General features: G+C 46.3%; 1 protein-coding gene across 3 annotated transcripts in view; it reads left to right on the top strand.

Annotated features, from left to right (window-relative positions):
• Positions 1-26516, top strand: part of LOC110526490 (tetratricopeptide repeat protein 28) — a 328173-nt gene that overhangs the window by 221350 nt on the left and 80307 nt on the right. For all 3 annotated transcript variants that reach the window (XM_036979790.1, XM_036979789.1, XM_036979791.1), the window contains 3 exons: positions 8005-8152; positions 14226-14498; positions 15231-15361. In XM_036979790.1, coding sequence (XP_036835685.1) covers positions 8005-8152; positions 14226-14498; positions 15231-15361 — 552 coding nt within the window. The remainder of the gene's footprint in view (positions 1-8004; positions 8153-14225; positions 14499-15230; positions 15362-26516) is intronic.

The following is a 26516-nucleotide window of genomic DNA, read 5'->3' as shown; positions in this document are numbered from 1 at the left end:
CAGAGGAGGCAGGAAGGAAGGTTCAATAATTTAGCTGCTTTTATTTTCAGACTAAACAGAGTTTGAGAAACATTGGTTGTCTTGTCTTACAAGATGCCCAGCGTTAGTCAGGTTAGACGCTGTATTGTAGTTAAAGTGTCTTTGGGAACAGTGGCGTTTATCCTCCATTTGGCCTCTCTCTCTATGTGGAGAAAGCCAGGCGAGGCAGTAAGGTGATTAAACACGCTGCTCTGCCTTTCCTTTGTGACTGTGTAATATGTTTGAAAGGCAGAGTTAATCTGTGGAGCCTCTCTGATGCTTCCTTTTCCTCTTCAATTCTCTCCTCTCTGAGAGCTGGAGGCTGTGCTAATCGCTTGAGCGGCAGCTCTAAGTGGCTGCTGATGTGTTTTCAGGTTAGATCCTGTTAAGTGTGAATAGAAACGTCAAGTAATGGTAATTGATCTCTCCCCACTGGGCACACACTGGTTGAATCAACGTTGTTCTCACGTCATTCCCAACGTGGAATAGATGTTGAGTTGACGTCTGTCCCCAGTTGTTCTCCTTATCCCACTGGCATTACCGACCTGTGTAGCACCAATGTGCAGCTTCCCGCCCTCACACACTACACACATACACACAAGACACACATACACACCCACACACTAAGAATGGTGTATGAGTGGGTTGATAAGAACAAATTGATGTTGAACATTTCTAAAACTAAATGTATTGTATTTGGTTGAAGATACAGTATATGCTTGCTGATGATCCACTATTGAATATGTCAATGACTAGAACGTATGTAGAGCAAGTGAAAAAAACGAAACTACTTTATGATGGTCAGAACACTGATAATATTGTTATTAAGCTGGGTAAGGGAATTTTCAGAGTATGTAACATCTAGCGCTCTGAATCAGGTGTTTCAATCCCTGGTCCTATAACACTTAGAGTACTGTCCAGTTATATGGTCAATCCCTGGTCCTATAACACTTAGAGTAATGTCCAGTTATATGGTCAATCCCTGGTCCTATAACACTTAGAGTACTGTCCAGTTATATGGTCAACCCTGGTCCTATAACACTTAGAGTAATGTCCAGTTATATGGTCAATCCCTGGTCCTAACACACTTAGAGTAATGTCCAGTTATATGGTCAATCCCTGGTCCTATAACACTTAGAGTACTGTCCAGTTATATGATCAATCCCTGGTCCTATCACACTTAGAGTACTGTCCAGTTATATGGTCAATCCCTGGTCCTATCACACTTAGAGTACTATCTGGTTATATGATCAATCCCTGGTCCTATCACACTTAGAGTACTGTCCAGTTATATGATCAATCCCTGGTCCTATCACACTTAGAGTACTGTCCAGTTATATGGTCAATCCCTGGTCCTATCACACTTAGAGTACTGTCCAGTTATATGGTCAATCCCTGGTCCTATCACACTTAGAGTACTATCTGGTTATATGATCAATCCCTGGTCCTATCACACTTAGAGTACTGTCCAGTTATATGATCAATCCCTGGTCCTATCACACTTAGAGTACTGTCCAGTTATATGGTCAATCCCTGGTCCTATCACACTTAGAGTACTGTCCAGTTATATGATCAATCCCTGGTCTATTCACACTTAGAGTACTGTCCAGTTATATGGTCAATCCCTGGTCCTATCACACTTAGAGTACTGTCCAGTTATATGGTCAATCCCTGGTCCTATCACACTTAGAGTACTGTCCAGTTACATGATCAATCCCTGGTCCTATCACACTTAGAGTACTATCTGGTTATATGATCAATCCCTGGTCCTATCACACTTAGAGTACTGCCCAGTTATATGGTCAATCCCTGGTCCCATCACACTTAGAGTACTGTCCAGTTATATGATCAATCCCTGGTCCTATTACACTTAGAGTACTGCCCAGTTATATGGTCAATCCCTGGTCCCATCACACTTAGAGTACTGTCCAGTTATATGATCAATCCCTGGTCCTATCACATTTAGAGTAATGTCCAGTTATATGGTCATCTGCAGCAAATAAAGATGTAAAAAAAAGCTCCAAATGGCTCTAAACAGGGCTGCCAGATTAGCTCTTCATTGCTCTAAACAGGGTTGCCAGATTAGCTCTTCATTGCTCTAAACGGGGCTTCCAGATTAGCTCTTCATTGCTCTAAACAGGACTGCCAGATTAGCGCTTCATTGCTCTAAACAGGACTGCCAGATTAGCTCTTCATTGCTCTTAACAGGGCTGCCAGATTAGCTCTTCATTGCTCTAAACAGGACTGCCAGATTAGCTCTTCATTGCTCTTAACAGGGCTGCCAGATTAGCTCTTCATTGCTCTTAACAGGACTGCCAGATTAGCGCTTCATTGCTCTAAACACGACTGCCAGATTAGCTCTTCATTGCTCTTAACAGGGCTGCCAGATTAGCTCTTCATTGCTCTAAACAGGACTGCCAGATTAGCTCTTCATTGCTCTTAACAGGGCTGCCAGATTAGCTCTTCATTGCTCTAAACAGGCTGCCAGATTATCTCTTCATTGCTCTTAACAGGGCTGCCAGATTAGCTCTTCATTGCTCTTAACAGGGCTGCCAGATTAGCTCTTCATTGCTCTTAACAGGGCTGCCAGATTAGCTCTTCATTGCTCTATCCGTATGAATATTATCCAAATACATCAGAATCTCTCATGGCTTCACGTTGAAAGCAAATTACTATCCAGTCAGATTTTCTTTAATAATGTTATATTTTTCAAAAAACCACAGTATTCTTCAGGCCAGTTAGTACATATTAGCAACAGGCATAACCACCAAACCAGACAGGTAAATTCAGGGCATCTAAGACAACCCAAGCTAAGGACAAATCGCCTTAAATCTACAGTTTTATATAGAGCCATAGCTAAATGGAACTCTTTAACTCTTTACTCTTTAGTTAAATCTAGAATTGGCTTCCTATTTCACAACAAAGCATCCTTCACTCATGCTGCCAAACATACCCTTGTAAAACTGACCATCCTACCAATCCTCGACTTTGGCGATGTAATTTACAAAATAGCCTCCAATACCCTACTCAACAAATTGGATGCAGTCTATCACAGTGCAATCCGTTTTGTCACCAAAGCCCCATATACTACCCACCATTGCGACCTGTACGCTCTCGTTGGCTGGCCCTCGCTTCATACTCGTCGCCAAACCCACTGGCTCCATGTCATCTACAAGACCCTGCTAGGTAAAGTCCCCCCTTATCTCAGCTCGCTGGTCACCATAGCATCTCCCACCTGTAGCACACGCTCCAGCAGGTATATCTCTCTAGTCACCCCCAAAACCAATTCTTTCTTTGGCCGCCTCTCTTTCCAGTTCTCTGCTGCCAATGACTGGAACGAACTACAAAAATCTCTGAAACTGGAAACACTTATCTCCCTCACTAGCTTTAAGCACCAACTGTCAGAGCAGCTCACAGATTACTGCACCTGTACATAGCCTACCTATAATTTAGCCCTATCAACTACCTCTTTCCCAACTGTATTTAATTAATTTATTTATTTTGCTCCTTTGCACCCCATTATTTTTATTTCTACTTTGCACATTCTTCCATTGCAAAACTACCATTCCAGTGTTTTACTTGCTATATTGTATTTACCTTGCCACCAAGGCCTTTTTTGCCTTTACCTCCCTTCTCACCTCATTTGCTCACATTGTATATAGACTTGTTTATACTTTATTATTGACAGTATGTTTGTTTTACTCCATGTGTAACTCTGTGTTGTTGTATCTGTCAAACTGCTTTGCTTTATCTTGGCCAGGTCGCAGTTGTAATTGAGAACTTGTTCTCAACTGTCCTACCTGGTTAAATAAAGGTGTAAATAAAATAAAAAATACAATCCATATTTCTCAGGCAAAAATGTAAATCCACTTTCAGGAAAAAAATAAAGAACATCTAATGTGACAGACCATATGACTGGACAGCAAATAGAAAACATCAACTGAATGTTAAATGGGTTTCCTTTCAGGTATTTTAGTTGTCTACTTGCTAACTGTTTGTAACGTCTTCATTTGTAATTGTTTGTAATGTCTTATTAATTGGTGGACCTCAGGAATATTAGCTAACGTTACAGCTAACGGGGACACTATACACATACACACCATACATACCCACACACTACCCACATACACACCACACACACCCACACACTACCCACATACACACCACACACACCCACACACTACCCACATACGCACCACACACACCCACACACTACCCACATACACACCACACACACCCACACACTACCCACATACACACCACACACACCCACACACTACCCACATACACACCACACACACCCATACACTACCCACATACACACCACACACACCCACACACTACCCACATACACACTACCCACATACACACTACCCACATACACACCACACACACCCACACACTACCCACCTACACACTACCCACATACACACCACACACACCCACACACTACCCACATACACACCACACACACCCACACACTATACACATACACACCACACACATATACACCACCCACACCCACACACTATCCACATACACACCACACACATACCCACAACACACACCCACACACTACCCACATACATACTACCCACATACACACCACACACACCCACACACTACCCACATACACACGACACACACCCACACACCACACACATACACACCACACACACCCACACACGACCCACATACACACCACACACACCCACACACTACCCACATACACACCACACACACCCACACACTACCCACATACACACCACACACACCCACACACCACACACACCCACACACTACCCACATACACACCACACACACACACACACACACACACACACACACACACACACACACACTACCCACATACACACCACACACACCCACACACTATACACATACACACCACACACACCCACACACTATACACATACACACCCACACACTACCCACATACACACCACACACATACCCACAACACACACCCACACACTACCCACATACACACCACACACATACACACCACACACTACACACCACACACACACACACCACACACACTACACACATACACACCACACACACCCACACACTACACATATACATGCCACACACTACACACATACACACCACACACACTACACACATACACACCACACACACATACACACCACACACACATAGATGTGAATGGGCCATGGAAATATTTTTAGGGTATATCAAGGTAAACTTGAGCATGTGCGTGTGTGTGTGCGTGTGTGGCCTACATGGTGTGTTTTGACTGCTGAGATTAATGGCAGAGAGAGAATTCTTTTAAGGCTGTGCGGTGCATCGATTCTGTCATCTTCCACCGTCGCTCTTTGATTTATGCATTTATGCACGTGCTTGTGTTTGCAATATTTTAATGCCCTCTCCAAAGGGTATAAGCTTTTAAATGCTTGCATGTAGGGCAGGAGGGAGGATAAATAAAGGAGATGTCAGTTTTAGTTTGAAGCAAAGGCTTTTTTCACATTTCTTTCTCGCCTCTCCCTCGCTCTCGCTCCTCTCTCATTCCCCTCTGAGAGCCAAGCAGTGAGAGGTGTGTAGTAGAGCAGTCATATAGTAAATCTAATCAAAGAGAGAAGTGCTTTTAAATGTCTGTTGTTCCCCGGGGCAGAACGTCTCTGAGGCTGTCTCTCTGCTCCTACAGCAAGCAGCCCAAACTCAGTCTCAGCCGCCACCAGACGTAATTAATATCGAGCGGGCGCACTGGCCCTCGCTCCCCTCCTTTAATAACAGTGTTAGAACAAAGGTTAATGCTTTGAATCAAATCTCTGTCCTCATCCGTTTCAGTGGAGTTGTGATGCAGGGAGGAGGGAAGCAGAGAGAGATTGGTAATCAACAGAGGGCTTGGAAGGAAGAGAAATTAATTACTGTTCTCCATAAATTCAGTGTCATGTCTCATTTTCCCTAATCCCCTCCCCTTTTGCCCTCCCCTACTGGTGCTAGGCGAGAGGTAGGCCACACTAATGAAAAGGCCTCTTAGATGCTAATAACAAATTACCCTCCGTGTCACTTTTGGAAGCTTCTGCTACTGCAGTCAGAGTCTCCTAGCCTCAAAGAATGATAGGATCTCTGTGGTTAGCCTGGACTCCCTGTCAGACTGCAGGTTAGCCTGGACTCCCTGTCAGACTGCAGGTTAGCCTGGACTCCCTGTCAGACTGCAGGTTAGCCTGGACTCCCTGTCAGACTGCAGGTTAGCCTGGTCTCCCTGTCAGACTGCAGGTTAGCCTGGACTCCCTGTCAGACTGCAGGTTAGCCTGGACTCCCTGTCAGACTGCAGGTTAGCCTGGACTCCCTGTCAGACTGCAGGTTAGCCTGGACTCCCTGTCAGACTGCAGGTTAGCCTGGACTCCCTGTCAGACTGCAGGTTAGCCTGGACTCCCTGTCAGACTGCAGGTTAGCCTGGACTCCCTGTCAGACTGCAGGTTAGCCTGGACTCCCTGTCAGACTGCAGGTTAGCCTGGTCTCCCTGTCCTAGTCAGACTATTAGACAGCTCTGGAGGGAGAGGAAGCTGGTATCCTGGAAGTGGATTATGTTGGAAGATGGTTGGATTGTATTGTGTTGTGTTGTATTACTGAGATCTGTATTATGGCCTAGTTTGGGCTGTTTAGAGGGGAACACTGTAGTGTAACTTTTTGCATTGTTTATATCATCCCAAATCTGGCGGGGATTTAGTGGTTTGGCTGGAGTAGGTTGTAAACTGGGCTGGTTCCATATTTCCCTGAGGCTGGGTAGCTGCTGATCCAGGGCTAGAGCTGAGAAGGACTGGGTTCTGTTCTGTACTGTTATTTGTCTCAGATCAGACAGACAGACAGGCCAGGAAACATCCCTGTTCGTCCCTACTGCCTCTGATCTGGTGGACTCACATACACAAATGCTTTGTTTGTAAATGATGTCTGTGCCCCTGGCTATCCGTCAATAAAAGAAAACAAGACAATTGTGCCGTCTGGTTGGCTTAATACAAGGAATTTGAAATGGTTTATACTTTTACTTTTTATTTTGATACTTAAGTGCATTTGTGCAGTTCCATTTACTTTTGACACCAAAGTATATTTAAAACCAAATACTTTTAGACTTTTACTCAAGTAGTATTTTACTGGGTGACCTTCACTTTTACTTGAGTCATTTTCTGTTAAGGTATCTTTACTTTTACTCAAGTATGACAATTGAGTACTTTTTCCACCACTGCTCTACAGGCTACACATAGACAAGGGAGATGCTGCTGTCATCAAAATATTGGGGTTTTGGGTATTGGACTGCTTTGGTTACATGATCTGTGCCTCTCACTGGTGTTAAATAAATCCCACTTCAACCACTGTCTGTCTGTGAGCAGTGGGAACAGACTGGTGGCAGAAGAGGAAGTCAAACAGTTCTTTCTACTTCAAGGCTCCAAACTATTGAAAAGCCCAGATGTATAGAAACAGTCCATGGCAGATTCAGGGTGGGGGTTTATGTCATTATAGCAACGCTGTGAAAAATAGAGTGTCTGGAGTATTTATGTGTCCTTTTATGATGCTACAGAGCATCTCTGTTGTGTAGACTAGCTCTCTCTAACTCTCTAAGTTCTTTCAACAGAATCTAAGAGAAATCCCTATACTCCACACTTGTGTGCTAACGATTCCCACTGCAAACAAAAAATAAACAATTTGTGTGACTAGAAAATAATGTCACGCTCTTGAGAAATGCAACCGATGAGTGTGTATCATGTGCATTTATGTAAAACGTATTATCCAATTAACAAGTATAGGAACACACAACGATCCCTCTATTATGGGAATACAAAGGAGAGTAGAGTTATGTACTCTAAAAACAGCTTAAGTTGAAAAAATGCAAATGGCGTTAAATGAGTGTCTGGTAATGTGTTTGTGTGTAACCCCATGATGTAGGGCTAGACTACAGTACTGACGTCTCTCTCTCTCTGTCTCTCTGTCTCTCTGCAGGCATACTTCCGACAGGGTGTTGCCCTTCAGTACCTTGGTCGCCATGCCGACGCGCTGGCCGCCTTCGCCTCGGGGCTGGCCCAAGACCCCAAGAGCCTGCAGCTACTGGTGGGCATGGTGGAGGCTGCCATGAAGTCCCCACTACGAGGTAACGTGTCTCTCATACTGTATGTCTGTGTTCCCCTCTCTGCCTTTCTAACTGCCGCTAATCTTCCTTCTTCTGTCAGTCAATACATGTGTCAGTGTGACTCTAGCAGTATGTCGGGAGTGACTACGGCATATCTTTATATCCACCTGTATTTTCTTGCCAGGCTGTCTCCTTGTCTGTCCATCTCAGTGTATTTGTGAAGGATTCCCCTTGACTGACAGGACTGTTTCAGATACTCTAACTACCTGATACATGTCTTGCCAGTCACGCTGATCAGAAAGATACTTCTTTATCATAATAGTAAGCTTCCAACAATAAGGCCCTTGTCTCTGGCTGCCCCTTTTGAAGCCTATTTTCCAAAGCCAAAGTGGACGTATAAGCAGCTTAGTATCCAGGCCAGGGCTTTGAGTAAATTGTGACTTCCCTGCTCCATGATGTGTGTGATATATCAGGAAGCTGCAACGCCCTGGCCCTTTGAGGCCCCCTGTCGGGGCCAGACGCATGGGCCTCCTTTCAAACAGAACTGGAATCCATTTCACTAGTGCAACTGACCGCTGCAGAGGATTTAATAAGCTGCTATCCTAACTCCAACAGAGACTCTGAGTCATCCTGTGCTCTCTCTTTGTCATCACCAAAACCACCAACCTCCTCATATACTATACACATGAATAAATACAAGCCTGTTGTAACAGTTCAACGTTTTACTGGCCTGCACAGGCAGTTCAGTGGATCCGCATGGCTTTGTTCTGTTCTGTTCTGTTCAGAGAGGAGTCATTGGGATTTAGGCTGCTTGGAGCGCCTCTCTCAATCCCTGTTAGCAGAAGGCTGTATTGAATACATGGAAAAAACACAAGCAAAGAGTGAAGAGCCCATCTGAGGTACATTGATTACATAAGCCTTGTCACTGGAAGCGTAACAGTAAAAGGGCTTGGGAGTGGGCCCAGCACCAAACACCAAACACTGTGGACGTGGCTGGGCCTCTCTCAGTAGGAGAGGATAAACTCTTTTTTTCAATCTCTTAATTGTTTACCACGTTTCCCGTGGTGCCAGGGAATGAAGTAGCTAGTGACGGAGGGAGACAGTCCAAGGTGTGTTGGAGGGGGGCTGTGTCGGGAGATTAAGAGCAATGATCCTCTCAGATTGGCTCCTGACACAGGGGTAAGATAATCAGCGTTACGCCAGCAAACAGGGAGGATAATCCGTGTTAAGCAGCCAGAGCCATGTGATAAGGGAAAGGAAGGAGAGCGTTGCTTTCTCTCGCTGAAGTCAAAGATGGCTGTTCTCCTGCCAGGCCCTCTTATCGGTGGGGTAACACCCCTTCCAGGGTTACCTGGGTATTACCAAACCCACCCATTTCATTTCCCCCTCGCTTGGAGTTTGGTGTTGCCAGGGTCTTACTAAATGAACGTAACTCTTTCTCCACCCTGTTGAATTCAGAGTGTAATAAGGTATAATAAGGAAGATGACTCTCCATACTGATGATAGACATCAACTAGTAGCAGTCCAGTAGCAACGTGCTGTTTTACATCTCACTTAACCTGCCTTAAGGACATCCACACAGGCATCTCTTTATGCTCCAAATTCACTGTAATGTTTTACATCTCACTTAACCTGCCTTAAGGACATCCACACAGGCATCTCTTTATGCTCCAAATTCACTGTAATGTTTTACATCTCACTTAACCTGCCTTAAGGACATCCACACAGGCATCTCTTTATGCTCCAAATTCACTGTAATGTTTTACATCTCACTTAACCTGCCTTAAGGACATCCACACAGGCATCTCTTTATGCTCCAAATTCACTGTAATGTTTTACATCTCACTTAACCTGCCTTAAGGACATCCACACAGGCATCTCTTTATGCTCCAAATTCACTGTAATGTTTTTCCGTAAGTGTTTGGTTTTTATTCTGTCATTGAGCATAGCGAAACAGATAAACGAGTCGCCACGCAAACATTGGACGAAGAACACAAATCATTAAAGCAAGAAAACATATTCAAGGCCCTTGTCTTCAAGGAGACCAACAGTGTGTATAATTCCCCTGAAGCTCACTTTATCACCACTATTTGTGTTTACTTTGCTTTAGCATTGCAGTGTTATATTCCCACTGTGGCTTTGCCCAACTTCCCCCCCCACACAATGCATTAAAGGGATTTTCCATGAGTCCAGAGCTGAGCAGCAGACAGTGCTCTCATGTGACTCCTACTGTACTGTCATCCTTTGTGCTTCTCACAACAAAGCTCTCAAAGTAGTGAAAAGTGCTCTCAGAACCCTCTCCATCTCTGTCTCTCTTCTCTTCCACTTATGATCATTATGTCAGCTTCGAACTGCTCAGATATCAAGGTTTTGATGCATGTTTTTTTCCCACATTGAATATCATTGAGTGAAATTAAAGAGGCAAACCAGGCCCGGGCAGTAGCCAGTGTGGAGCACAGACGGGCTTGGTTCTGTTCTGTTTCTGTTTTTCCCATGATCTTGGACCAGCTCTGAAGTTCTCTGAGCGTTGGACGGGAAACAAAGTCACCATAATTATTATGCATTTTTCCAATTCATTGTTACCAATAGATCACACTATTCATATTATGTCATCTTGGAAGGAGTGATGCAGATACAGAAATGTACTTCAGAAGTAGAACATCGTAGACCCATAGAGCAGAATGGGTGGTGGCGATGGCTCGTGAAATGGGAAGGTGAAATGAATCATAGTTGTATTCAAAGGCAGGGGAAAACAGAATGAATGTACACTACATGGGTTTGTTATTGTCACCAGCCGCCCAGGGGAAATGGTAAAGGCTGTCAAACGCCTACCCTATACCAGACCCAGGCTGAGACCAAGCCTCCTCTATATGAGGCCAAGCCTGAGAGGAGGAGAAGGAACTATATATGAATGTACGGTATCTGTTTGTGTACATGTGCATACAGCGAGTACATATTGTATGTAGATGATATTTACTCTATGTTTCTAAAAGGAGCGGTTGAGAAAGAAAGAAAAACTGAGTTTTAGAAAGAGAGAGAGAGAGAGATAGAAAGAAAGAGAGAAAAAATGAGAGAGAGATAGAGAAAAAGAGAGAGAGAGAGAGCGATAGAAAGAAAGAGAGAAAAAATGAGAGAGAGATAGAAAGAAAGAGAGAAAAATGAGAGAGAGAAAGATAGAGAGAGATAGAAAAGAAAGAGAGAAAGAGAGAGAGAGAGAGAGATAGAGAGAGAGATAGAGAGAGAGATAGAGATAGAGATAGAGAGAGATATAGAGAGATAGAAAGAGAGAGAGAGATAGAAAGAGAGAGAGAGAGATAGAAAGAGAGAGAGAAAGAGAGAGAGAGATAGAAAGAGAGAGAGAGCGGCAAACAAAGGGTTCTCATTACTTTTCAACATGGCTTCCCAGGCAGTGTGTACAGTATGTGTGCAGTGGTGTCAAGTACTTAAGTAAAAATACTTTAAAGTACTACTTATTAAGTAGTTTTTGGGGGTATCTGTACTTTACTATTTATATTTTTGACAACTTTTACTTTTAATGGTCCATTCACACACTTATCAAGAGAACATCCCCAGTCATCCCTACTGCCTCTGATCTGGTGGACTCACTAAACACACATTCTTCATTTGTAAATGATGTCTGAGTGTTGGAGTGTGCCCCTTAGTATCCGTAGATAAAATAAAACAGAAAATGGTGCCGTCTGGTTTGATTATTCTAAGGATTTTTTAAATTATTTATACTTTTACTTTTTATACTTTAGTATATTTTAGCAATTACATTTACTTTTGATACTTACCGGTAAGTATATTTAAAACCAAATACTAATTAGTATTTTACTGGATGACTTTTACTTGAGACATTTTCTATTAAGGTATTGTATCTTTACTTTTACTCAAGTATGACAATTGGGTACTTTTTCCAGCACTGTATGTGTGTTTTATATACATTCAGTGGCCAGTTCATTAGGTACATCAACCCATTCACGAAAATGGTTCGCTCCTACAGACAGTGAGTCACATGGCCATGGCTTGCTATACTGAAGAAACCATCCAGTCAGCAGCAGTCTGTTGATGACAAGTCGAAGGAGAATGGAAAGAATCGTGCAAAATAACAGGCGGGCCGCAAACAGTCAAATAACTGAGCAGTACAACAGTGGTGTGCAGAACCGCATCTCAGAACGCACAACCTGGATCCTGATGGGCTATTGCAGCAGCCGACCACACCGGGTTCCACTCCTATCAGCTTAAAACAGGAAGAAGCAGCTCCAGTGGGCACACGATCACCAAAACTGGACTATTGAGAAGTGTAAAAACATTGCCTGGTCCGGCAAAACCCGGTTCCTGTTTCATCGTGCTGATCTCATGGCTGCTGGCAGAGTCCGGGTTTGGCGTAAGCAACGTTAGTCCATGGCCCCATCCTGTCTGGTGTCAACGGTACTAGATGGGTGCACCTAATAAACTGTGTGTGTGTGTGTGTGTGTGTGTGTGTGTGTGTGTGTGTGTGTGTGTGTGTGTGTGTGTGTGTGTGTGTGTGTGTGTGTGTGTGTGTGTGTGTGTGTGTGTTCCTGCTCATCCCCCTGATGTGTGTGAGACGTTACCCTAACTACCTGTTTATGGATCCAGCAGCCATGACACTTTTTACTGGTATTTCAATGTTTGATTTATGACACCACTCTGTGTGTCACTTTAAATGCAATTACCAGCTATGAATGGATATGATATGCACACGCCGTCTCTGCCAGCGCTACATTCTTCCAACCGCTGGAAAACAAGTGATGCTCTTGAAAGACCATCATCAATCCTATTTTTGAGGGCTTGTGTGGAGCCTGGAGATGTGTTTCATATTGTGTGTGTGGTGAATATTAGATTCCCAAGTGGGTGGCTTGGTACCAGGCTATTCAGGTAGTGTTCATATTTTGTTATTTGTCCGATGAGTGTCATTCTCTTTAAGTGCATGGGTATTACTGATATAGTAACAGGTGTATAGCACACCTGACTGCAGGCATGATCTACCTTGTGCAGGTACAGTATTACAGAAAAACCTCTGTGGGAGAGAAGTTGACCTAATTAACTGCAACTCTGCTCAAAATATTTGCACAAGGGGCATAGTTATTCCCCATCCCCCTTCATGTGCACACACTTGCACTCACATACAGTACACACACTCACACATACAGTACACACACTCACACATACAGTACACACACTTACACATACAGTACACTCACTCACACATACAGGACACACACGCACACACATACATAAGATGTCACCCCTGTTCCCATCCCCCTCCTTGTCAGCCCCAGTCTGCTGCCAAGGCTGTAGTCTGCCAGCGGGCTGTCTGGCTGTCTGTCTGGCTGGCTGGCTGGCTCAATATACTAGAGGGGCTGTGGATCCCAAAAGCCTGCGTGGCCCACCATTGATTTATGTCATTGTGTGCATTTTCAGCTTTCCCAGAGGTCACCTCGTGCGTCTCCTCTCCACATTCCTCTGCCTCTGTCCCCTGAGTTACCAGCAGCATGTTCGCCGTCACGTTTAACACTCAGCCGCCCTCAAAACCCACTCAGGCTTCTCTTCTCTCTCAAACCGCAATATCATTTCAAAGCAGTATAATTTCCCTCTGCTGCCTCGCAGCAGAGCTGTCAGAGGATGTGTAAACACAACGTTTTTATATTGTGGGGCTTGAATTTTCCAGAGATGGAATTGTCTATAATAGTTAAACATGTCAATGGTGTATTCATTTGCTTGTCTTGTTGTGATGTTGTCAGTGAAATCCATGTTCTAAGGACATCAGTCAGACAAGCTCGATAAAAGACACATTGATTGCTCTCCCTGAAACACACTAGATGCACTAGGACTGGGCTGTGTTCAGATGGAGCAATTGAAATGTTTCATCTTGCATCATGTTCAGGTGAACAAATCAACATGGCTAATGTGCAGTAATATACCGAAGCTGCTTACAGTCATTGTTGGGGAGCTATGGAGCACCTTGTGTATTCCATGAAACTGAAAGGAATGCAAAAAAGCTATCTGAATGAGTCCAGTTCTTCTCATCATGACCCCCCCCCCCCCCCCCCCCCCCCCTCCCTCCACACAGAGTCACTGGAACCCACCTACCAGCAGCTGCAGAAGATGAAACTGGACAAGAGTCCGTTCGTGGTGGTGTCAGTGATTGGTCAGGAGCTGCTGACAGCAGCCCACCATACCGCCTCCGTGGTGGTACTGGAGTCCGCATTAAAGATCGGCACCTGCAGCCTCAAGCTGCGCGGCTCCGTCTTCTCAGCCCTCAGCAGTGCCCACTGGTCCCTGGGCAATACCGAGAAGAGCACCGGATACATGCAGCAAGACCTGGAGGTCTCCAAAACACTAGGTAAGAGACAAGAGTGTGTGTTTATATGTGTGTGTATGTCTGTTCTTATCTGTGTGTATGTGGGTGTCTCGAACTACAGTATGTCTGTCCCTGAGTTGCTGTGTGGGTGTGAGGCAGCCCAGATTGGCTGGACTCTCCTGGCCCCACATCGTTTGACACATGAGTGGGCAGAGCAGAGCAGCATGAGAAGGGTCTGGAGTGGAGCAGAGCGCTGTGGTTATCAGGTAGAGAGCCTGGCTCGGGCCCAGTCTGGGGGGCCTGTCTGTCAGATATAATAAGGCCTCTCCCTCACCCCACTGGGGCCTGGAGATCAGGTCTAGCAGGTCTACCTGCAGTCTGTCTGTCAGTCAGTTAGCTGCTCTCTCTACTGTGGAGCTTTGTCTGTACAGCAGCTTAGAATGCCCAGCGCTCCATTTAAGGACATAATGGGATGTCAGTGTCAAGGAGCTCCATCGCATCACTGCTCTGAGATGGAAGAGGACCGGGACTGCCCTGGGAAGACCCACCCTACACCGAATGACAGCACATTTAGTTGTGACTTTCCGGTTGTACTGTATATAACCTAAGTGGTAAACAAACAAGGATACAGATGATTGTATTGAAAGTTAAGAGGTATTGATTATGATCTCAGATTTATTGTATAGAGTACATTGTTTTCTGTCCTGTTCTATCCTGTCCTGGAGGGACCTTCCCTTACTTGTCCTCTCTTCTCTCTGCTCTCCTCATCTCCAGGTGACCAAACAGGTGAATGTCGTGCCCATGGCAACCTGGGCTCAGCATTCTTCTCCAAGGGGAACTACCGCGAGGCCCTGACTAACCATCGCCACCAGCTGGTCCTGGCCATGAAGCTCAAGGACAGGGAGGTAAGAGACTGAGACACACAGGGCCCACAGCTCACTGTGTCCTCTACCTAATACTCCTGGGAGTTTTTTCTGATCTTTTCCAGGTGGTAGTATGTAAGGTAAATCTATCATGTAGTTTTAGGTTATCTTCTGCTTAAGGAAGGAGGGGTGAAGGCATGTGGGAAATGGATGGCTGGTGTCTTTTTTCTGCTTCCGTTAGTGGTTGTAATAGTGGTGTGTCCTGCAGCTTTCCTCTCCTCTGTCTTGGTTGTTCAGAGGGTGAATCAAGGGTAAGACTGAAAGGCAGGAATGCTCTGCTGCTGGTTCTCCCATTCGAGAGAGAGAGATAGAGAGGGATGGGAAGTGGGTTAGGAGGACAAATGAAGGTGACGAGGCGAGTGAGAGAGAGGTGAAGAGACCAATGGGAGGGCCTTAAGTAACAGCTTGTGCTCCTCGTTATCAATGCAAAACATTTATGCAGATATTGTGCATATATTTATCCTGTTCATGTTTCAGTACAACTGGGGTTTTGGCAACATATGCTACTTAATGAATGTAATTTGCACAGATTAAGGTGTTTGGATATGAAATAGGGGGAGAAATACAAAAACAAAAGGACAAGAGAGAAAAAAAACACAAATGAGGGAGAGAGAAAAAACAACAGAGGAGGGAGGCTGAAAAAAACAACAGATGAGGGAGGCTGAAAAAAACAACAGATGAGGGAGGCTGAAAAAAACAACAGATGAGGGAGGCTGAAAAAAACAACAGATGAGGGAGGAAGAAAAAACAACAGATGAGGAGGAAGAAAAAAACAACAGATGAGGGAGGAAGAAAAAACAACAGATGAGGGAGAGAGAAAAAAACAACAGATGAGGGAGGAAGAAAAAAACAACAGATGAGGGAGAGAGAAAAAACAACAGAGGAGGGAGGCTGAAAAAAACAACAGATGAGGGAGGCTGAAAAAAACAACAGATGAGGGAGGAAGAAAAAACAACAGATGAGGGAGGAAGAAAAAACAACAGATGAGGGAGGAAGAAAAAACAACAGATGAGGGAGGAAGAAAAAACAACAGATGAGTGAGGGAGAAAAAAACAACAGATGAGGGAGGAAGAAAAAACAACAGATGAGAGAGGAAGAAAAAAACAACAGATGAGGGAGGAAGAAAAAACAACAGATGAGGGAGAGAGAAAAAACAACAGATGAGGAAGAAAAAACAACAGATGAGGGAGGAAGAAAAAACAACAGATGAGGGAGAGAAAAAAACAACAGATGAGGGAGGGAGAAAAAATCAACAGATGAGGGAGGAGAAAAAAACAACAGATGAGGGAGGAAGAAAAAAACAACAGATGAGGGAGAGAGAAAAAAACAACAGATGAGGGAGAGAGAAAAAAAACATAGATGAGGGAGGAAGAAAAAAACAACAGATGAGGGAGAGAGAAAAAAACAACAGATGAGGGAGAGAGAAAAAAAACATAGATGAGGGAGGAGAAAAAAACAACAGATGAGGGAGGAAGAAAAAAACAACAGATGAGGGAGGAAGAAAAAACAACAGATGAGGGAGAGAGAAAAAAACAACAGATGAGGGAGGGAGAAAAAAAAACATAGATGAGGGAGGAAGAAAAAAACAACAGATGAGGGAGAGAGAAAAAAACAACAGATGAGGGAGGGAGAAAAAAACATAGATGAGGGAGGAAGATAAAACAACAGATGAGGGAGAGAGAAAAAAACAACAGATGAGGGAGAGAGAAAAAAACAACAGATGAGGGAGAGAGAAAAAAAACATAGATGAGGGAGGAAGAAAAAAACAACAGATGAGGGAGAGAGAAAAAACAACAGATGAGGGAGGAAGAAAAAAACAACAGATGAGGGAGAGAGAAAAAAAACATAGATGAGGGAGGAAGAAAAAAACAACAGATGAGGGAGAGAGAAAAAAAACATAGATGAGGGAGGAAGAAAAAAACAACAGATGAGGGAGAGAGAAAAAACAACAGATGAGGGAGGAAGAAAAAAACAACAGATGAGGGAAAGAGAAAAAAACAACAGATGAGGGAGGGAGAAAAAAAACATAGATGAGGGAGGAAGAAAAAAAACAACAGATGAGGGAGAGAGAAAAAAACAACAGATGAGGGAGGGAGAAAAAAAACATAGATAAGGGAGGAAGAAAAAAACAACAGATGAGGGAGAGAGAAAAAACAACAGATGAGGGAGGGAGAAAAAAAACATAGATGAGGGAGGAAGATAAAACAACAGATGAGGGAGGAAGAAAAAAATAGAGGTAGAGCATGAGGGAAGGTAGACAGAGGAGGAGGGTGGGCCAGAGAGTGAGAAAATGGGCAAATGTATTTCTCTCTGTCTTTCTCTCTCTCTCTTTCTGACCTCTGACCTTGCATGACCTCTGTGGTGTTTGTGGGGGGTGACAGGAAAATGTTCTTGCACAGTTCCAATCACCCAGCTCGGAGAGAAGAATGCCCCTGCTTCCCCCATACACCCCTGCTTCCCCCATCCCTCCCTGCTTCCCCATCCCTCCCTGCTTTCCCCCGTACTCCCCTGCTTCCCCCGTACCTCCCTGCTTCCCCATCCCTCCCTGCTTTCCCTCGTACCCCCCTGCTTCCCCATCCCTCCCTGCTTCCCCATCCCTCCCTGCTTTCCCCCGTACCCCCCTGCTTCCCCATCCCTCCCTGCTTCCCCATCCCTCCCTGCTTTCCCCCATACCCCCCTGCTTCCCCATCCCTCCCTGCTTCCCGATCCCTCTCTGCTTTCCCCCATACCCCCCTGCTTCCCCCATACACCCCTGCTTCCCCCATCCCTCCCTGCTTCCCCATCCCTCCCTGCTTTCCCCCGTACTCCCCTGCTTCCCCCGTACCTCCCTGCTTCCCCATCCCTCCCTGCTTTCCCTCGTACCCCCCTGCTTCCTCATCCCTCCCTGCTTCCCCATCCCTCCCTGCTTTCCCCCATACCCCCCTGCTTCCCCATCCCTCCCTGCTTCCCCATCCCTCTCTGCTTTCCCCCATACCCCCCTGCTTCCCCCATCCCTCCCTGCTTCCCCATCCCTCCCTGCTTTCCCCCGTACCCCCCTGCTTCCCCATCCCTCCCTGCTTCCCCATCCCTCCCTGCTTTCCCCCATACCCCCCTGCTTCCCCATCCCTCCCTGCTTCCCCATCCCTCTCTGCTTTCCCCCATACCCCCCTGCTTCCCCCATCCCTCCCTGCTTCCCCATCCCTCCCTGCTTTCCCCCGTACCCCCCTGCTTCCCCCATCCCTCCCTGCTTCCCCAGTCTCTTATCCTCCCCGCCAGCCCCTCCCCGGCCGCTTCAACTGTTTGTTTTCCCAGATATCAGGAGACGTTTAAACACTCCAGTTTACTGCTCTTAAAGATGGGAAAGATTGAAAATCTTGAAGGGAATTGTGGTATGTGGATATACTGTGGGGTCGTGTTAGAGAGGGGGAGATAAATGAAAGGAAAGAGGGAATGGGATGGGTGGTTTAAAAGCCGAAGGGCAAAGCTACAGCTGACGGCCAGAGGCCCCCTCACATTTCTCACACAAATACCTCCAGATATATAGACGCAGAGGTGACGGTATGAGACCACAGCCATCAGTAAGCCTAGATTTAAAACAATTTAGCCCAAACAACTACTTCTTTCCATACTATTTATTATTTATATATTATAAATATGTATTATTTATTTATTTTTCTCCTTTGCACCCCATTATTTCTATCTCTACTTTGCATATTCTTCCACTTCAAATAAACTATTCCAGTGTTTTACTTGCTATATTGTATTTACTTCGCCACCATGGCCAGGTAGTGTTATGGGGGAGGTGTATTTAAAACACATTTCTTCCCCTCAGACGTCATTGCACGTGCGATAGAACAGCAGAGTTTGTACCCAAAACATTTTGGACCACAATGCTGAATGCTGATTTCCTTCAAACAAAGACTACAACAGATGTGCCTGTGGCGGCCAGTGTTGCTGTTTCGCCGATCACGGAGCTTAGCTTCAAAGGAAAACTCCACCCAAAAACTATCTGTTGGTATTTCTTTCATTAGTCCATTCTTAATATGTTTTGTATGTCAGTAATCAAGTTTTCAAGATCTGTAACTTTCAGAATACTGAAATCATCCACATATGATGCATTTTACATCATACAGTATGAGCAACATACATGGAAGATGTCTGTATTTTGAAACACATAGCCCTCCGAGTAAGTATTATATTAGTAATTATACTCTTTACCCCAGTGCAGGTAGTGTTCCCCAGAGTAGGTGGTTTTCTCACATACACATTATACTGCTATTCTACTGTATTACTCCAGTACTAGCCTTTACCCAGTACAATGCAGTGTCGTGCGGCCTGGCCTGGCTGTGATGGAGCAGCAGAGAGAGACGGAAGACAGAGATGTTCCTGAGAGCATTCTCCATAAATCACTAGCAGTAATTGGGTCCTGTTTTTATCAGTAGAGGAGTAGTGCACCACTTCCCTTTCATCTCCTAATGCTTTGCCCTGACCGGACGCAGCTGCTGCTGCCAGATGGATGGTCCACTGACCACCCCTCATGTCTACGACCTGGTCACTGGCCTTAATCATACATAATGCTTCTGACCACTGTGCCGGCCATTATGACTTTCCACTTACTCTACTGTATGTTTGTGACCAAAGTCCCTGTTTTCTGCAAGCTTTCCTATATTTTCAAATGATTACTGCTCTTAAAAGATGGAAAATCTTGAAGGGAATGATGGTATAATTGTCTTTGGATGTACTGTGTGGTTGTGTTAGAGAGGGGCAGAGAAATGGAAGGAAACAGAGAGTGGGATGGGCGGTTTAAAAGGCGGGGGAGCTGCTAGTGTTCTCTGTGAGAGGAGAGGGGGAACCTGGAAATGGCTCCTGGAGTGCAGCGTTTTGTCATCCGCGACCGTGACTCGCTCTGAGCTGTAGGTCAAGCCAGTGAGGTCACACTGACCACAGAGTTTGTGTTTTTCTTTCATTTGCAGCCTTTGGAAATATCTTTAGCAGATTTTCTGCTGTCAGGTATTCTGGAGATATAACATAAACACACTCTCTCCTCTATCCAGCCATATGTGGCCCTGCCAAGTCCTTCCGTACAGTAGGTTAATGTGGCTCTGCCAAGTCCTTCCGTACAGTAGGTTAATGTGGCCCTGCCAAGTCCTTCCGTACAGTAGGTTAATGTGGCTCTGCCAAGTCCTTCCGTACAGTAGGTTAATGTGGCCCTGCCAAGTCCTTCCGTACAGTAGGTTAATGTGGCCCTGCCAAGTCCTTCCTTACAGTAGGTTAATGTGGCCCTGCCAAGTCCTTCCATACAGTAGGTTAATGTGGCCCTGCCAAGTCCTTCCGTACAGTAGGTTAATGTGGCCCTGCCAAGTCCTTCCGTACAGTAGGTTAATGTGGCTCTGCCAAGTCCTTCCGTACAGTAGGTTAATGTGGCCCTGCCAAGTCCTTCCGTACAGTAGGTTAATGTGGCCCTGCCAAGTCCTTCCGTACAGTAGGTTAATGTGGCCCTGCCAAGTCCTTCCGTACAGTAGGTTAATGTGGCCCTGCCAAGTCCTTCCATACAGTAGGTTAATGTGGCCCTGCCAAGTCCTTCCGTACAGTAGGTTAATGTGGCCCTGCCAAGTCCTTCCTTACAGTAGGTTAATGTGGCCCTGCCAAGTCCTTCCATACAGTAGGTTAATGTGGCCCTGCCAAGTCCTTCCGTACAGTAGGTTAATGTGGCCCTGCCAAGTCCTTCCGTACAGTAGGTTAATGTGGCCCTGCCAAGTCCTTCCATACAGTAGGTTAATGTGGCCCTGCCAAGTCCTTCCATACAGTAGGTTAATGTGGCCCCACCTTGTCTGCTCTGTCTCTTCATACAACTGTCTAACTGAACAGCTTCATGTTATTCTCCCTTCGTGTTATTCTCCTGACACACTCTAATGGTAAAACTCTCCTCTCCTCTCCTCTCCTGTCCTCTCCTCTCCTCTCCTCTCCTCTCCTCTCCTCTCCTCTCCTCTCCTCTTCTCTCCTCTCCTTTGCATGTGACGTCCTAGTCTTAAATAGTAGTGTTGGCTTGAGCGAGGTAACCCCTAATTTGGGGTGTGAGTATTTAGGAGAAACTGAGGCGGGCTGGCCATGGTACACTCTGTAATTACATTACCCTGTGATGTTAAAACAAGATTATGCTGCAGCTCTGCTGCTGGCTCCCCCAACGGCAATGGAAATCATAAACATAGCTAAAGAGGTTAGTTTTTTCTCTCCATTGGGTTCTGCAGTTTCTAACTTTCTCCCTATAGAACATCTCTACTCCTCCCACCTCTATCTGTCTGTTGGTCTACTCTTTGTCTTTTCCTTTGCTTGATCTGCTAAAAGGAATTCCTACAAACTAACTTAACCCATTACTCTCTAGGTGACATGGATCATCTAGGCCCTCCCACTGTCCAGCTGGCTTAATGGGGAAGTTAGGGGAAGGTTATGGAAGAGGAGGGTGGAGAAAGGAGAGGGGGGAGAGGAGAGGGGAGAGGAGAGGGGAGAGAGGAGAGAGGAAAGGGGAGAGGAGAGGAGAGGGGAGAGAGGGGCTTGCAAATGGGAGGTATGTGTGGAGGGGTGCCGTGCCGTGGCGGGCCTGGTGGGTGTTCCTGGTTTCAGGGTCAGGGTTAGTCAGTGTTTGTCAGCGCTGCAGCTGAGGAGGGGGATAATTAAGGAATCATTAGGGGCCTGGTGCCTCAACTTCCTTTATGGGGCCTGCTCTAATAGGGGGAGGCAGGGGAGGGCCTGGCACCCATGTCCCTTTCCTCTCCCTGTCATGCCTTGCTCCCCCTTCTCTGCTGATTGAAAAGGAGGATTTGGGGATGATTAGGGGGTTCATTTATAGAGTTGGCCCAGCTTGGGGAGAAGGGGGAGGGGATTGGGCAAAAGGGTGACAAATCAAGTTAGTGCAAGTACCCGTCTTTCCCCCTGTATCCACAGACGTCATAGAGCAGCCCACAGTCCCTATGTATGGGTCTAGCAAGACTACACCTCCACAGACATAAGCCTAGCTCCACATAAACAAGTGTCTGTTTCCTCCAGTCTCATTGTGCTAGGGCTCAGCCCCTGGTGAATGTACTGTATGTGAAGCCACTGTAGCCTGCATGTGGTCCATCTATCCTGGTGTGCTGTAATGACACACAGCCAGCCTGTCTCTGCTCTCCTCTCCTCGGCCCAGTGAGTCAGAACTGCTCTACACCGACGCACTTAGACGTGAATCATGGGAGATGTACAGCTGAGAACAGCCAATGGGCCGTGACCAATAAGGAGAGGGAAACAGGGCTGTGTGTGTGATCATTAGCTCAACAAAAAGATGAGCATAAAGGCTGTATCAGACAATAGAATATCTCACAACAGCAGTCACTAAATGGACTGTAGGGATGTGGTTTGTATGGATTGTGGAGGTGAAGGAATGTTAGATTGTCATGTGATTTCTCCCGTTGTCCTCAGTGCAGGCAGGTTGGCATGAACCATCTAGCTTCAGGCTGCTACTGGGGATTTATTGCTCTTCATTTTATTGTTGCAGCACACCGCCTTATCTAATCAGCAGTGTGTGTGTGTGTGTGTGTGTGTGTGTGTGTGTGTGTGTGTGTGTGGTTATGGCCTGTGGTTGTGTTGTGTGTGAGAGTGAGCAGGTTACGGTGTGATGGTGTATTTACTGATTTTGCCCCACCCCACAAGGTACTATTGACCCAGAACGTAGACATGGAGCAGGCTCCCTGGAAAGTACTGTGTGTGAGTGTGAGCGTGTGTGCCCTGTGTGTGTGTGTGTGTGTGTGTATGTGTGCTGTAAAGTGGAGAGTTGTAAATGTGTGTTTGTGTGTTGTGTGTGTGTGTGTGTGTGCTCTGTATTTGCTGCATTGTAGGTGACGCAGCAGTGTCTCCTCCAGTGGGGCACTTGGAGTGCTGTCAGAGAGATGAATGAGTGGCTTTATATCGACTACTGCTCTCTGCCTCTCCGCTGCCTCATCCCTCCCTCTCCTCTGCTCGTCCTCTCTTCCCCCTCCAGTACCCTCTCGTTCCCTCTTTTTCTTCACTACTTCACCCTCCCTCCCTGTCTTTCCCACACTCCCTCCCCCATGCTACCTCACATCTCCTTCAGCCCCTCCCTCTATTTCCTTTTCTGTCCTTTCCTCCCTGTCTCCATCTGTCTGTCTCTCTCCCCCTTCTCTGTCCTTTCCTCCCTGTCTCCATCTGTCTGTCTCTCTCCCCCTTTTCTGTCCTTTCCTCCCTGTCTCCATCTGTCTGTCTCTCTCCCCCTTCTCTGTCCTTTCCTCCCTGTCTCCATCTGTCTGTCTCTCTCCCCCTTTTCTGTCCTTTCCTCCCTGTCTCCATCTGTCTGTCTCTCTCCCCCTTTTCTGTCCTTTCCTCCCTGTCTCCATCTGTCTGTCTCTCTCCCCCTTTTCTGTCCTTTCCTCCCTGTCTCCATCTGTCTGTCTCTCTCCCCCTTTTCTGTCCTTTCCTCCCTGTCTCCATCTGTCTGTCTCTCTCCCCCTTTTCTGTCCTTTCCTCCCTGTCTCCATCTGTCTGTCTCTCTCCCCCTTTTCTTTCCTCTCTCCAGGTGGTGGAGCCTCAGAGCCTCTCTTTGCGTTATGGTGCCCCCTAGAAAGCACCAGTGCATTCCACTACTAAATGATTCTGTACTGTGTATAGCCATGCTGTTTGAATAGGCTGATACACATATCAGCTGATTACACACATAGAGGCTGCGTCATAGCGTCGATACGCGGGGGTCAAAGTGCTGTTGGTTAATGCCCACTCTAACAGTGTCTGTCTCTAAGCGCTGTCTGGCTTTATGTAGATTGAACTGCTCCTCGCAACTGGGAAGTGGAGTAATTTGTCTTGAATATTACACCTTGTCTATTTTCTCTCCCTAGCTGCTGCAATCAATGACAATTCAGAGGCACAGATTAGAGAACAAATAGACAGTGTCATGGGAGACTCCCTCCTGCTGACTGGCGTTGTTGTTCAGCGCTCTATGATTATAGATGACAATCCCTGACACACACGTGGTGCTCATCAGGGTGATGGGGGAGGGGGATGAAACTCACTCTCTGCGGGGCTTCCACGACATGGCAGCGACTGCGCCACAGATATTTTAATCATTAGGAAAATCAAACATCCAATCATCAATCTTGGCAGAGGAATTTGCTGTCACGCGGAGGGAGGGATCAAGAAGGAAAGTGCCAACTCATCTTCCCTCGATACCAGCTGACGATAAGAGATGGAGGCCCATTGAAGACGCCAGCCGGCGGAAAGTTACTTCAGATGGGTTTGATGGAAATGAATTGTGCGTCAGCATGGCCAATTGAAACCTGCTCTCCCATGTGTTGCTTATGTTCTCAGCGTGGTTTCTACAGTCTGCCAGACTTTCTGGGCCCACATTCTTTGGGGGCGTATTATAGCATGAATGCCAGGGGCTTGTAGGGGTGCCACTTCACTGTCACCCAATGGAACAAGTCCTAAGAGGTTTCCTAATCTCCTGGCCCTACAAACGCTGTGCCTAGCTGATCCTCTGCAGTGATTAGAAGGGATTCATACTGGATTCTGAGTCATACTTGTTAACTGTGTGATCACCCCTCACTCTCCTGGTCTCTTCAGCAATATGTCAAATGTATAGGGCGGTCATGATATCCAAACCTTATGCTGATCCAACAGGTTCATTTGGAGTGGTCAGCTACAGTACAAGAAGATTTAAGGGCTGTCAAAGTGAAGCAGATATCTACAGTAGAGTACAGGGTGATGGGAGACCTCCCACCCTAAGGTGTATAGCTGATGTGGGAACATGGTTGTTTTCTCCTCCTCCCCCGCCTCCCCCGCCCCCTGTCCCAGTCCAGCCCTCTTCCAGGCTGACCAAAGAGCCATTTAAAGCCCTGGAACTGCATCCTCTCGCTCCAGGCCGATCGATAGTGGAGCTGTCAGCAAGACGAATGGAGGCTTTAGGAAGTCCATTTTAATGAAGGAGAGAGGGGAAGAGAGAAGTAGGGGAGGGGGAGGAGACAGGGAAAGGGAGAGAGGGAGAGACAGAGGGGGAGGAGACAGGGAAAGAGGAGAGAGGGGAAGAGAGAAGTAGGGGGGGAGGAGACAGGGAAAGAGGAGAGAAGGGAAGAGAGAAGTAGGGGAGGGGGAGGAGACAGGGAAAGAGGAGAGAGGGGAAGAGAGAAGTAGGGGAGGGGGAGGAGACAGGGAAAGAGGAGAGAGGGGAAGAGAGAAGTAGGGGAGGGGGAGGAGACAGGGAAAGAGGAGAGAGGGGAAGAGAGAAGTAGGGGAGGGGGAGGAGACAGGGAAAGGGAGAGAGGGAGAGACAGAGGGGGAGGAGACAGGGAAAGAGGAGAGAGGGGAAGAGAGAAGTAGGGGAGGGGGAGGAGACAGGGAAAGGGAGAGAGGGAGAGACAGAGGGGGAGGAGACAGGGAAAGAGGAGAGAGGGGAAGAGAGAAGTAGGGGAGGGGGAGGAGACAGGGAAAGAGGAGAGAGGGGAAGAGAGAAGTAGGGGAGGGGGAGGAGACAGGGAAAGAGGAGAGAGGGGAAGAGAGAAGTAGGGGAGGGGGAGGAGACAGGGAAAGGGAGAGAGGGGAAGAGAGAAGTAGGGGAGGGGGAGGAGACAGGGAAAGAGGAGAGAGGGGAAGAGAGAAGTAGGGGAGGGGGAGGAGACAGGGAAAGGGAGAGAGGGAGAGACAGAGGGGGGAGGTATAATGGGAGGGAGGGAGGGGAGCATATGAGTGTGTATGTGTGTGTACTGTATGTGTGTTAGTGAGTATGTGTGCAGAGATGTGTGTGTACTCGTTTTATAGTTGTCTCAGGGGAGAGGGCTAGGTTTGATTTAGTTAGTGTAAGACCTATTTCTAGCCCAGCAGTGTAAAATGGCTCCTTGGATACTCACTAACACGGAGACCCATATCACTGGACTGGAGAGAATTGATCTGACCTGCGAAACAAGACTATATCTATTAATCATGTCACCAGCACTGTTGTGATGAGGGAGATGCTGAGATGTAATGCACACTACTACTGCCCTTCACCAACCAGATATAAAACATATTCCTATCTGCCAGTTTGGACTTTTCACACATTTTGTTGTGTTACAGGCTGAATTTAAAATGGATAAAACATTGAAATGTTGTGTCACTGGCCGACACACAAAACCTCAAAATGTCA

The sequence above is a fragment of the Oncorhynchus mykiss genome, chromosome 6 (assembly GCF_013265735.2).
Source record: "Oncorhynchus mykiss isolate Arlee chromosome 6, USDA_OmykA_1.1, whole genome shotgun sequence".
NCBI classification, from domain to species: Eukaryota; Metazoa; Chordata; class Actinopteri; order Salmoniformes; family Salmonidae; genus Oncorhynchus; species Oncorhynchus mykiss.
The sequence above is the reverse complement of the archived record's forward strand: the minus strand, read 5'-3'. Positions and strand labels throughout refer to the sequence as shown.